Genomic DNA, 14,724 nt, shown 5'->3' on the forward strand with positions numbered 1-14,724 from the left:
GTGCATATTCATACAAACACATAGAACATACAGGCTCAAACTTACCGACCAATTAGCAACCAACCAAATTCATCTGTCTAACTGTGTGCGTTAAAAACCTCTTTATTTCTCTTCCGGGATTATTCATTGAGAACGTAGGGACAACAATGATGGTCTGCAAATGGCAGTACCTGGAAAAAAACAAAACCCCATCAGATTCCAGTTACTGAAGTGAAAGAAAATTGAATGATTACTACAGGTTACCAACAAATAATGTTATGAGTTAAGGCAATTAGTCTCATTTATACTGCTGCAGTCCCCACCACCTAGATTAATTTTTCTGTACGGTTATAATTATTTATACCATATTTTAATGGAATGGGCAGATCATATGCAGAGACCTCACTGTGAAAGATTAAAGAAACTTGTGTAGGATGCACACAGCTAGTATTCACCCAACACTGTGAGCTTCAGTACATGAGGAAATTGTCTGCTTTAATGGCCAATGTAAAGAAAAAGTGTGAACGTGCAAAATGATGCTTTTTTTTACCTCTTCTAAAAAAAAATAGTTGGTTGACTTTTATGCCAATTGAACTACTCCAGCTGTCCCTGACTTGGAACAAAAGTAGTTCTGACTTCTGATTTGACTTTACTTGTTGCAAACTTGTTCCAGGTCAGTTAATAAAAGCATTAAAGCCAGAGAGAGCCAGGTATTTTTTTTTTTTTAGATGGAGGTCAATAATGGCAGCATTTGTACAGGTGTACTTTAAGTTTCCATTGCTGTTCTTATTATTATGTTAATAGAGTTATGTAAATGCTAATGTGTGTTATTGTTATGTCTTCTGACAGCTCCCAGTCCTCCAATCATCAGGGAAGAACTCTGCACAGCATCTTACGACACAATTACTGTTCACTGGACATCTGATGATGAATTCACTGTTGTTTCCTATGAACTTCAATATACCATATTTACAGGACAAGCCAATGTTGTCAGTAAGTATGTCTGTGTGTATGTATTGCTTCACTGTTAGCACTAAGTATGGATTTTATAAGAAATTGTTGGAGTAATCTCTTTGTTTCGTGTGGTTGATCGGTGTAGATAAAGGCATAAATCAAATTGGTCCAACTTGTGTCATGGCATTAGTTTAAATTAAATCTGAACTATGGGCTCCTTGAAGATCTCAGTTTTACCCCTACACCCATAGCCTACTACAATTTCAAAGCTTGTTCCAGTTAAAGCTTTTCCAGATTGTTGAAATCCTCCTCCCATTCACCTCCTCAGTTGCAATATGTTTTGAATGATACCACTGAATGGGAGGTCTATGAATGGGAGCTTTATCAGATCACAGGGCTACACCTCCCAGATTTTAGGGGCATTAAGCGTATGTTTGCTCCTTGGGTGCTGATAAAACTACTGACAAGCATCTAGAGAAATTCTCTATTCACCATGTTACATTTCTTTAACTGAGAGAGAACAGCGCTTTTCTTCAGGAGGTTAGAGGCTGAGGTGGGCAGAGATTCAGTGTTTGACATTAAAGTAAGCCATTCGTGGCTCAATACTGCGCATTTGCATTTTGATAGCGGGGAGACTCTTCCACTGTCAGAATATACAGATCAGCGTTGCAGCCTCTGATCAAGCAGCTTCTATCCAACAGGGCGGTTGAACAGAAATCAATCGGTAGATGCAGCTGCCACACATGGCTCAAAATTCTTCTGCTCCCTGCTGACCTGGCTGAATTTCATTCCATCTATGCCACCTCTGTCATGATTATGTAAACATATGCACCCTTGTAGACCAAGCATGCCAATTGGGTAGCTCGGAACAACAGTGTTGGTGAAAACCGTAATATATACAAATCCATTCTTTTGCACTTTTTAAGTATTATAAGGTCTTTAGCTATGGGCTTTAGGTAGTTTGGTCTTTACTGCTTTGCATGGAATTACATTTTAATCATCTAAGGGTTATTTCTTAGAATAACAGCAGTTAATAATAGCAATCAGTCAAGTCCCAATTTCTACCCTTGGTTTAGGCTACCCGTAGATGGGCTGATGTTCATATGGCAGTGCCAGGATCCACTCCTATTTCCTGTATGCCTGACTGCCATAGTGTAAGCTTCTCCTGACAAGATGAGTTTTGGGAAGGTTGGGCAGATGTTCCTAAAACTTGTAAACCATTCGAAGTACTTAATATAAACAACCCAAGGTCATATTTTATGTGTCATGTTTTCCTTCCTTGGCCTTCCCTCACTCCCTGTTAGAGCTAAAAGGCTAAGCAAATATTATCTGAATACTAGAGCCATATGTATTCTTACATGACTCTTGGTGTTTGTGTACTTCTTTTAGATCTGTGCAGTAATCCATAATGAAAAAACTCATGTACTTTGCCTCTGTGCAGAACCTTCCTGTAATATAGGCACTACTGCTTTCACTTCTTGTGACTGCTTCTGTATCTGCCCCCTTTGTAGTTTTCTGAAGGCACTTTCAGTGGAAGGATGTATTGGCTCCTACCCACATCTTTGCTTTATGCACAGGTTATGTGCAACACAGTGAGGTAATTTTCCAGATCACCAGTGCTGCTGTCCAAGGGTGGCTCTGTTGCTCCTCCATTCAGACTGGAGCCACTCTAAGACAGGAAGCATGTTACTGGCTTAATCACAAATTGAAAATAGAGGAAAAATAAATGCAGCCACCATATTAGAGGATGGGCTTCCCCATCCAGACTGGAGCCACCCTAAGACAGGAAGCATGTTACTGGCCAGATCACAAGGTGAAAATAGAGGAAGAACAAATGCAGCCCCCATATTAGAGGATTGTTAAGCTGCAAAATATTAGATTTTTGTCGTTGGGTTTAATTCCACTTTAAAGAAAGCTCCACCCAATTAAAGTTTTATAAAGGTGCAGAAATGGGTGTTAAATGGTTGTACCATCAGTGTGAATTTCTGCTGTGCTTGTCACGTGCACTAGTTGCAGGAAGCAAAATTTTGCATTCAGTGCTTTTTTACCCCGACATCTCCCAGTATGATTGATATTAAGCACCCCCTATTCACTTTATGCAGTGCTGTCTTTGAAGAGACCCCAATTTAACTTTTTGGCCTGTGTACCCTGAGACTCTTCAATGCTGAGGTGCTTTATTTTTGATTTATATAATTTATAGCTACATTTTTTTTTACTAAGTAATCTTCAATAACAGCCTTAATAATATTTTTGCATGTAAGAGGGTTAATTCTGTCATGATTTTGCGTTTTACTTTTAATTTCAGACGCAAGCTAAAGACTAATTGCTTAATTATTGAATGATAAATGAAACGCGTGTAGACAAGTACTCCTGATATTTAAAGTATGTGTTAATAAGATTTTCTTGTTGGGATGTGCTAATTGCTATACTTTGAGGATTGCACAGTAGGAGGCTGTCACCCACCACTCTCCACTTTAATTACTGCACTGTGTATCATCTTTTGAAATAGAAGATAATTAAGGAGATGGAAGGATAATTAAATGGAAGTTGACATTTCTCATACAGGCGTTAAACAAATAGATGGCAAAATCAAATATAGATCAAGCAGAAATTATATTTCTAGAAAAAGCCGTATGTTTCTGCTGTCGTTTTTATTAGCAGGAGTGAATTATAGCAAATGTACAATTTACATGACAACTTAAGCTTTCTTGGTTCTCCACTTACACCCTCAAATTAAAATGTAGTTTAGTTCAAATTGAATGTCTGAGCATAAAATTTCTCAGTATTAAATTAATGCAAACCTGCTTGTCCTGTGATGATATTCCTCATAGTCCATAAAGGCAATCTTATTTTCTCCTTAAAAAGTGGTGGGGTTGTTTGTCAATGCCCCTCCCATATTAAATCGCTATCACTATTAAATTACTATATGCGCTTCATGGTACAGATAATAATACATGGTATTTTTTAACAAAACCAGTGGAAATCTACTTTAATACTGCTTATTAAATGCCAAAATGCCTCATTTATATGTACATTTTTAAAATTTGTACAGCCAGCGTAATTGTATAAGTGCCAATAGTGTATAGATGATTCAGGTTGGTGTTAGAACTTCGGTAAGATTCCTATTGCTATCTGTGTGTGGAGATTCACCCTCTGTATTTGTCTTTGCTGGGAACCATTATAATTAGAAGGAATCCAAATATTTTACAGTTGCCACCAGAAAAGAAGGCAAGTTTAAATCTTGCAAAAGGGACAATTCTTCCAGTAACAACAGTCAGGGGTGGAATTTCTGCTCAGTTTTGAAATATTTCCACTTCCTATGGTGTCCATTAGATAGGAAGCTCCTCTGGCGATCTTTTTTCTCAATGAGGCCAAATCCATTCTGGCTGACAGGAATAGATTACTGCAAAAAAAAGTTGAACCAGTAGGGCAATGCAAAAGAATGGTTAAAGCGTTCTTCACTCTAGAAACAATTTAAAAGTCAGCAGCTACAAAGTCAGCACTTATCTGTCCAGGGATCCAGCGCGGTCCACACCCAAGCTGGCTCTTCAGCCATCTTCGTGTCCAGGCACCGGTGTGTTTACTTGGGAAAGCCAGCTGCGATTGCTTGCAGCTTCAAAACCTGTTTCCCCTAAAAAAAAACGAAGTGTCAAAACTTAAAGAGGGGGGGGGGGTTCAGAAAAGCAGAACTTTCCCTTTTGGGTGAAGTTCCTCTTTAAGTAGTGAATTTTTATGTTTTTACACACAAATTTTAGGAAACATTTTTACGAAATGTATTTTTTGTTTATCCTGTTTTAACACAATAGGAGGATTCCACAAGCATAATTAGTAAAATTGTAACCTTTTTTTTTACATCCTTCATGCAGTCCAATGAAAACACGCAGTTATTTAGATGATTGCAACATCCATTCTTTGGCATTTTTTAGCAGCATTCTCAACTTTTTGTAGCACGCATTATCAAAAAAAGTAGTGCTGTATTGTGTCAGGTTTAAATATTAGGGGGTGGTCACTATTTTCTGTGCTGTGTCCACAAGTATCTGTATATTAATCACTGTGCCCCAGCTGCCAAATTAGGCTCCTGGTCATGTTCAATGGATCACTGAAACCCCATCTGGGGTTTTTACCCACAGGTTGTTCACTTAATTATTAGGAGAAAGTATCCAGTGTATTTTGAATTAACAAATAAACTTGCTCATAAAATGTAAAAGAAATATAAAAAGTCTCTTAGTTTTAAAATAATATAGTTCTCACTTTATAGTTTTTATTATATTATGATTTATACGTTACAGATTTGTTTTTCTTCTATCCAATTGAGACCCCTGTTCTGATGACAACTGCCGTGTTTCCTCAAAAATGGGGATAATCCGGGAGGGCTGCAATATAAGCCCTACCCTGAAAATAAGCCCTAGTAAAAGTCAAAAGAAAAAATTTAAAACTGTATATAAAAATTCCATATTTACAGCTGCCACTGACCCGCCGGAGGTCGTCTTCTTTCCTCTTGGCTGACATCTGCAGCCCCTTCCTCGTCAGAGCTCGGAGCGGTCTGACATCAGTTCAGATCTCGGCTCTTCCCTCCTCCCAGGTGACGTCTGCAGCTCCTCCCTCTTCAAAGTTTGGCGCGGGCTGACGTCAAAGACAGGACTTTTTTTAGAACAAGGGGTAAATAACAGCACAAGCACTGTGCTGTCTATCATGCTTTAAAGGAACAGAATTTCTTTTTTTTTTTAAGGGTACTCATTGTACATACCGTAAATAAATAAGACATCCCCTGAAAATAAGCCCTAGTGTGTTTTCTGTAGGAAAAATGAATATAAGACCCAGTCTTATATTCGGGGAAACACAGTATGATGTAATTTCTTCTTACTTTGGAGAGATTTGTTCTCTAATCCTCTTTGTGTCTGTAGGACAGGATGGGAAATCACCTTAAGATTACCCAGTATCAAAAAACATCGGACAGGTGTTTTAATCACTCCTTGCTCTGTCTAACAGTAAAACAAATATTTGGGGCTTTAAATATACCTGAAGTAAACATGCTGAACCCCTGTTTTTTTCCTTCAACCACAAGGTTTAACCAAAAAAAAAAAAGTGAATTCCCCCATTAACACACTCTCTATTCCTGGGCAATCCTTCGTGCAGTGCTATTGTGTCCTGTTGTTGGGGAACCTTCCATGCTGGCAGAATACAATGATCAGGAGTTCCAACTAGACAGCAGCATTAAATGTTTGGAAATAACCTGACAAGTCGCTCAGTAGACAACCAGCCAGTCTATACATGGATCAAAATGTGTCCAGTCCTTGCTGAACTGGCTGAATTTCGATGCACGTATGGCCGACTTAAGGTAGAGATCCTTATGTACACCATTGCTCCCTGTCAGTGATTTAAAGTATTGAAACACAAGGATCAGCAGTACAGCCAGCGACTAGAATTTTCTGAAGAAGATGTCGACAGTGGCAGCTTTTTATTTTTTCTGATGATAGGTTTCTTATAATTATTCATTGTTAATCATACATTATTATATTTAAATAATTTTAAACCTGGCGATTTTTCCCTTTTAAAAATACATAATATTGTTGCTTTACTGGTTGTGTATAATGAGCACAGCCTTCTCCAGCTCGCAGAGCAAATACTGGCTATATATACCATGTTTTTTTGCTACTTAAACTCCTTCACACCAGCTGTTAACGACTCTTTAGAAAAATAACACTAATTATTCAATAAGACAAACAGCAGCAGTAATAGGCATTTAGAAAAATGCCTCATGTTTACGGGATTGTTTCTGCTATACCATTCTCAATAAACTAAAGTAAAATTGTAGTACCTTTTTATACACCTTCATTTCCCAATTAATGCATTGGAGAGATGGAATGTGACTGCCTGTACCTGTACCTGTACAGTCTGTCCAAACCGATGAAAACGGACTGAAGTTCAGTTTCATCGGTCCAAACCGACCGTGTGTATGGCCCATCGGTCTTTTGTCCTTCGGACAAAAGTTGGAGAACTTGCTTTAAAATCGAACCGATGGACCGCTGACTGATAGGTCCAAACTGATGGTTAGTACACAAAAGCATCGGTTCAAAACCCGCGCATTCTCAGAATCAAGTCGACGCATGCTTGGAAGCATTGAACTTTGTTTTTTTCAGCACGTCGTTGTGTTTTAGGTCACCGCGTTCTGACCCGATCGGTTTTTGGAACGATGGTGTGTACGCACATCAGGCCATCAGTCTGCTTCAGCGGTGAACTGATGAAAACGGTCCGTCGGACCATTCTCATCGGATGGATCGACCGTGTGTACGCGGCCTTACAGTTCATAGCAAAATAGTATGCTACAAGATCAGGCGGCACTGATGAGTGGCACTGAAGGGAACTAATGGGTGGCATTGATGGGCACTGATAGGTGGCACTGATGGGCACTGGTTGGTAGCACTGATGGGCATTGGTAGGTGGCACTGGTGGACACTGATATGCACCTATGTGTGACACTGGAGGGCACTGCATAGCAGCAGTGCCTCTCCCTGTTCATTTCCCTTTGTCAGAAAGCTGATCACGATCTTCTGTTTACATCATGTGATCAGCTGTCATTGGATGACAGCTGATCAAGTGGTAATGGACGGGATTGGTGCCTTACTCCGATTTGTGATCAGCCGAGTATCATTGGGGTGTACCTGGATTTTGCAAAAGCATTCAATAGTCCCCCACAAATGCCTAATTTACAAGCTGAGGTCTGTAGGCATAGACCATAGGGTTTGTACAAAGATAGATAGTAAACTGGTTACAGGAGCGCGTCCAAAGAGTGGCGATAAATAGCATGCACTCATTCTGGTCTGGGTACCCCAGTGCTCTGTCCTGGGACCAATTCTGTTTGTTATTCATAAATGATATAGAAGATGAGATAAATAGCTCAATCTCATTGTTTGCTAACAATACAAAGCTAAGCAGGGCTATCATTTAACAGGATATATAAACTTTACAAGAATACCTCAATAAACTATGGCAGATAAGGTTTAATGTTTAAAAATATAAAGTATTGCACTCTTGGGCATCTTAGTGAGCACAGTAAACAGGGATATGGGGTATGATTTTTGACATGAGCGCACACACCCACACCAGTTGAACTAGATTGACTGGTGTCTTTTTTCAACCTTACCAACTATGTAACTATGCTGCATGCAGAAAAAGGGCACACTGAGGAGAATGATTACTTCATCAGTCTGATGCTGTTCCTTAACCACTTCAGGCCCAGGCCAATTCTGACACTTCACTCCTACATGTAAAAATCATAATTTTTTTGCCACTTTTTGCTAGAAAATTACATAGAAACACTATATATGTTTTTTTAGCTGAGACCCTAGAGAATACAATGGCGGTCATTGCAACTTTTTATGCACGGTATTTGTGCAGCAATTTTTTAAACGCGTTCCTTAAAAAAAAAACACATGCTTTAATTTTTTTTTTAAAACAGTAAAGTTAGCCCAATTGTTTTGCATAATGTGAAAGATAAAGTTGCTCCAAGTAAATAGATACCTATTGTGTCTCGCTTCAAAATTGCTGACGCTCGTGGAATGGCGACAAACTTCGGTACTTAACCACTACCCGACGGCCGTACGACTTTATACGGCCGCGGGGTGGTTCTGAATCTCTAACAGGCCGTGTTTTTACGGCCTGCGCGCGCAGTTAGCGGCGCGGGCGCGCGTCCGGCGGCGGCGCGCGCGTGCTCGCCGCATCGCTGAGATGCTGATGCGAGTGCCTGGTGGCCGTGATGTCCGCCAAGCACTCGGGATCGGCGGCTACAGGGACAAGACGGGGAGCTCTGTGTGTAAACACAGAGATCCATGTCCTGTCAGGGGACAGAGGAGACCGATCTGTGTCCCTTGTACATAGGGACATAGATCGGTCACCTCCCCCAGTCACCCCCTTCCACATACAGTTAGAACACAATTTAGGGAAACACATTTAACCCCTTCCCCGCTCCCTAGTGTTAACCCCTTCAATACCAGTCACATTTATACAGTAATTAGTGCATATTTATAGCACTGATCGCTGTATAAATGTGAATGGTGCCAAAAATGTGTCAAAAGTGTCCGATGTGTCCGCCATAATGTCGCAGTCACGAAAAAAATGCTGATCGCCGCCATTAGTAGTAAAAAAAATAATAAAAAATAATAATAATTCTGTCTCCTATTTTGTAAGCGCAATAACTTTTGCGCAAACCAGACGCTTCTTGCGATTTTTTTTATTTTATTTTTTTTACCAAAAATATGTAGAAGAATACGTATCGCCTAGACTGAGAAAAAAAATGTTTTTTTAAAAAAAATTGGGCTATTTATTACAGAAACAAGTAAAAAATATTGTTTTTTTTTCAAAATTGTCGCTCTATTTTTGTTTATAGCGCAAAAAATAAAAACCGCAGAGGTGATCAAATACCACCAAACGAAAGCTCTATTTGTGGGGAAAAAAGAACGCCAATTTTGTTTGGGAGCCACGTCGCACGACCGCGCAATTGTCAGTTAAAGTGACGCAGTGCCACAAGCTGAAATTTCACCTGGTCAGGAAGGGGTATATGTGCCCAGTAAGGAAGTGGTTAAAAATCACCATAGGCAACGCTTTAAGTTTTTTTTACTGGTTACATGTTTTGAGTTACAGAGGAGTTCCAGGGCTAAAATTATTGCTCTCGCTCTAACGGTCGCGGCGACATCTCACGTGTGTGGTTTGAACACCGTTTTCATATGCGGACGGGACTTACGTATGCGTTTGCTTCTGCGTGCAAGGACAGGGGCACTTTAAAAATATATATATATTATTGTTAATTTTACTTAATTTTTTTTTATTTTGACACTTTTTAAGAAAAAATAAATACATCCCTTGTAATAGGAATGTGGCAATAAGACCCCACATCTCACCCCTAGGCTGGGAAGCCTAAAGGAAAAAAAGATCACTGCTCCCAGCCCTTTTTTTGAATGCAGAGGCAAGGCGTGAAGTCATAACATCGCGCCCGGCCTTCGACGATCATAGAGACTCCGGCCTCCATCTGGTCCACCAGAAAGCTCTATGATCAGCATCCGGCACGGCGGATCCATTTCTCCGACTCACCGATTGCACAGATGAGTCGTGCAATCTTTCATCTATTAGCACCCCTAGATCCTTCTCCATACTTTATTCTCCCAGAGGTTCTCCACCTAGTGACCTTACAAAAAATCTTGGATGACAGAATACATCGGAAGTAATGTAATGTATTAACAATCATAAAAATTGCAACTTAATATATTTGAAAACAAGACCATATAAAGACCATACACCACAATGCGATGCTGGATCAGTGAAAGGATCACACAACCTAATGTGTGAAATAATAGTCCATAAGCAAAAGTGACTTTTCAATAGTTGGCATTTGATGTTGAATGTCTAGTTTTCTGGAGGGATCACCAAGGCATCAACATATAGAAAAACATAATGAGGTACTCTTACCATAAGGTTGTGTTTTGCAACAGTAAGGCCCCATACACACGAGAGGATTTATCCGCAGATACGGTCCAGCGGACCGTATCCGCGGATAAATCCTCTCGAGGATTTCAGAAGATTTCTATGCGATGGCGTGTACACACCATCGCATTGAAATCCGCGCTGAAATCCTCTGGCGATGACGTGTCGCGCCGTCGCCGCTATTATGACGCGGCGACGGCGCGACGCTGTCATATAAGGAATTCCACGCATGCGTCAAATCATTACGACGCGTGCGGGGAATCCCTTTGGACGGATGGATCCGGTAAGTCTGTACAGACGAGCGGATCCATCCGTTGGAATGGATTCCAGCAGATGGATTTGTTGTGCATGTCAGCAAATATCCGATCTGCTGGAATCCATCCCAGAGGAGATTTCTCCGCGGAAACAGATCCGCTGGCGTGTACACACCATAGGATCTATCCGCAGGAACCCATTTGCTGGGATTTATCTGTGGATGGATTCTATCGTGTGTATGGGGCCTAAGTCTCATATGCTTGATGGTCCCAGCAGACCTGGATCACTGCACAAAGGATCTCCTCAGACGGTGGTAGATGTTTCAATCACTCGGGTGGGAAGGATAATGACAACCACAGGAACTAGACAGGTGGGCCTTCCAATGTAGGATACATTCTTTTGGTTTAGTGCAGTTTTTTCCGCAATGTAATGTATTGTATTGTAGATCAATGTATTCTTTCATTTCCAAGCATGCACAGTCTTGTTCTTCCGATTTTTTTCCGGATGAAAACTGTACAGATTAAATGAAAATCGTATGATCTGGTATAGTACGAGAATTTTTTGTATTTGTTCCTTCACATAATTTTGGACGTACTGTCGTGATTGGTTCTCAAAAGCTGTGTACTAATGATCAGATTATGATAGGATCGTTTTGAAAGCTAGAAAAAGTCCAATCTTTTATCTTCTTTCGCACCTGTTTGGGTACTGATACTGAACACAGCTTCACCTTACTCACTATATTATGTATACAGTTTCCAAAGTGAACTGTTCATTTTGCTTAGAGAATAGTCTGTAGTTCTTTAGTCAATCAAGCCCAATATCAACAAATTGGTCTTTTTTTTTCTCTCACTCCCCAAATATACATATTGCTTCAGTATTATAAAAAAAATTATGAAGTTCTTCCCAAATTAATAGGTGTGTTAACTTAAATATTAAAAAAATTTTTTGGCCTTTTAGAAGTTTACAACCGCTGGTGCAGAAGTGGTTAACTAAACTTGACGGTCTTATTGCAGTAAAACTCATGGCCATATAAGTCACACCGGAGCCTTGCAGTTCCTAACTTATTCATGCTCGCTTCCCTCCATGGATTATTCTTTTCCATTATACTTTGTTTCCTGCCTCACTGCACTTACAGTCTAAATCCTGATTTAAGATCGCCTGTTGATATAGTAGATCTGGGTGTTAAGGGAAACCACAATATTGTAGTTTCAGCATTTCCTCACCCTATACGACAAAACCTGCAGCCATATGTGGTTAACCTTGAGCATTTTTTTGTGTGCGTCTGTTACAGTAGAAGTGCACCTGTGCCAGATATCACTACATGAACATTAAAAGACTCATGTCAAAAATGTAACCTCAGTATTTTAAATAAAGTTGAACAATTAAATATGATATGCTGGTTTTTGCCTATAATATACTGTATCGGATAAATAGATTAATATCAATGCTTAGTGAGAATGTAGCCTTTACTGCCGTGTGCTGTGCAAGCACTGGAAGCCATGCTGGCACCGTTCCTGTTTGTAGTTAATAGCAAACCATTTGTAATATTGTTGCCTCTGGCACTATGAAAGAAAAACACCACAGGACTCGGTTCATGAAACCAAGATATGTGAGATTTTGACACCAAATCCAAAATATAGCAGAAAATAGATTTTTACAAAGTCAATTTAACATGTTTTTCAACAGCAACTCAAAGGCCAAACTACCATATTGAAGGGATTCTGATGGGTTGAAACACCACCTTGTATCTCTTAGGTAGTTTGTCCCCACCAGAATTTGTCAATTCTGAAGTGTCACACTCACCTGATTGACTGTGTATAAGAGGTCCATACAGTGAACTTGGTGTTGAGTTAATCACTTTACGGTCAACACTGAGGACAAGGGGGCACTCTTTACGTCTAGAGGAAAAGAGATTTCACCTCCAAATACGGAAAGGTTTTTTCACAGTAAGAGCTGTGAAAATGTGGAACAGACTCCCTCCAGAGGTGGTCCTGGCCAGCTCAGTAGATTGCTTTAAGAAAGGCCTGGATTCTTTCCTAAATGTACAGAATATAACTGAGTACTAAGATTTGTAGGTAAAGTTGATCCAGGGTAAATCCGATTGCCTCTCGGGGGATCAGGAAGGAATTTTTTCCCCTGCTGTAGCAAATTGGATCATGCTCTGCTGGGGTTTTTTGCCTTCCTCTGGATCAACTGTGGGTATGGAGTTGGGTGTATAGGATTTTACTGTGTTTTTTATTTTGTTTTTTTATTTTTTGTGGTTGAACTGGATGGACTTGTGTCTTTTTTCAACCTGACTAACTATGTAACTATGTGTAAGTTATTTTTAGCAAAAAATGGATGCAAACAGAGAGCCTGGTCATACTGCTAGAAACAGGATCTTTATTATAAAGGAAATCCATTATGCTGACATTATGTCAAAGGCTGCAAAATGAGCTCAAATGCATAATGTTTAGTAATACTTTACTCATACTTTAAAAATCTATCCTTACTTTAACTCAATCAAACTCAAAAATTAATATTTTTATAGTGACAAACTAGTGGTATTCTGTAGGGCGTGCACCTTCCCAATTGTTTGATCCTCAATTCTGGGCAACTATGGTTTGACTTCCAAGCTGAGCAACAACATGGTATGACCAAATTTAGGTTTTCCACAAAAAAATAGTATATGGTAGAAAGTTAAGTGGGATCATTCTCCCTTCATTGTGTCTGAAGCTTAGTATCTGTTAATAGAAAAACACTATGGGGTTGATTTACGGTAGAGTGAAAAATCTGGTGAAGCTCTGCATTAAAACCAATCAGCTTCCAGGTTTTATTGTCAAAGTTTAAAGTGGTTATTAACCCTCTATAAACGATCATGCCATCCTCTCATGTTATATAACACTATGTACCCATGTGCCTGTGCTGTATAAAATAAATGCCCATTATATCATATTTTTAGAGCATCTTCTGAGGCTCACGTGACTCCTCAGCTCCCTCCTCTCATTAGCTGGGCTGTACAGGGCTCCGGAGCGGCCGACCTTTCTGGTCGCGATCTTTTCCGAGCCTGGACCAGCTCTGTGATGTCCGGCAGTTTTACCTGCCAATGTTGACCTCACTTATCTCTCCTTTGGTCAGGCAGTACGGCTAGGTCATCTCCCTACCCCTTGCTGTGATTAGAGAAAGAGAGAGTATTAGAATGACTTCGTTCTGACTCCTCCATAACCTGTCAGCACATATTCATGCAGCGAGATCCCATTGACCTCTAGTGTTGACCCTTGTTCTCTGTGTCAGACTGCTGCTGTAGGAAACTGATAAGAAGTCAAGTGTTGAATGTTGGTACTCATAGGATCTATTTACTAAAACTTGAGAGTGCGTCATCTGGTGCAGCTGTGCATTGTAGCCATTCGGCTTCTAACTTCAGTTTGTTCAATTAGGCTTTGAAAAAACGCTAAGAAGCTTATTGGTTTCTATGCAGAGCTATGCCAGATTTTGAACCCCCAATCAACCCCATAGTAGATGTATATAAAATATTTTTGTTAGTTAATGCATTCATTTGTGTTTCCTTTAAATCTGTCTGGAGCTTTGTTTCAGAAAATTGCTGTCCATGAAATATGAACCTGATTTTATTTATTAAGAACTTTCATGACAAATAAATTCTCCTCTCCCCCTTATACATACTTGAGCCCGATCGCGATCCAGTGCTGCTCTCTCTCGACCTCCTTACTAGACTTAGTGAGAGCAATATAAGCCATTGGCTCCTGCTGGTGTCAATCACATCCAGTGATGAAGGAGCAGTAGACGGGGTCGAGTCGTGCTGTGTGTGTCAATGGATACACAGAGCATGGCTCTGGATCAAGCCCGCATGTGTGCCATCATAGAAAGAGAAGGCGCCAGGCGTGCCAGTGAAGGTGCCGAGAAGAGGAGGATCAGGGCTGCTCTTTCCAATACCATTGCATTGAGGAGGTAAGCATGACATGTTTAAAAAAAAATCACTTTGCAATCACTTTACTATTCCAAAGAGAAGTATTTACCACCAATAAAAAATGATAGTACATAGGCTGTGATGGGATTATGGTG

General features: G+C 40.0%; 1 protein-coding gene across 2 annotated transcripts in view; it reads left to right on the top strand.

Annotated features, from left to right (window-relative positions):
* Nucleotides 1–14,724, top strand: part of MID1 (midline 1) — a 251,302-nt gene that overhangs the window by 187,425 nt on the left and 49,153 nt on the right. For both annotated transcript variants that reach the window (XM_040338131.1, XM_040338132.1), the window contains exon 7: nucleotides 829–972. In XM_040338131.1, coding sequence (XP_040194065.1) covers nucleotides 829–972 — 144 coding nt within the window. The remainder of the gene's footprint in view (nucleotides 1–828; nucleotides 973–14,724) is intronic.

This window comes from Rana temporaria, chromosome 2, assembly GCF_905171775.1.
Source record: "Rana temporaria chromosome 2, aRanTem1.1, whole genome shotgun sequence".
Lineage (NCBI taxonomy): Eukaryota > Metazoa > Chordata > Amphibia > Anura > Ranidae > Rana > Rana temporaria.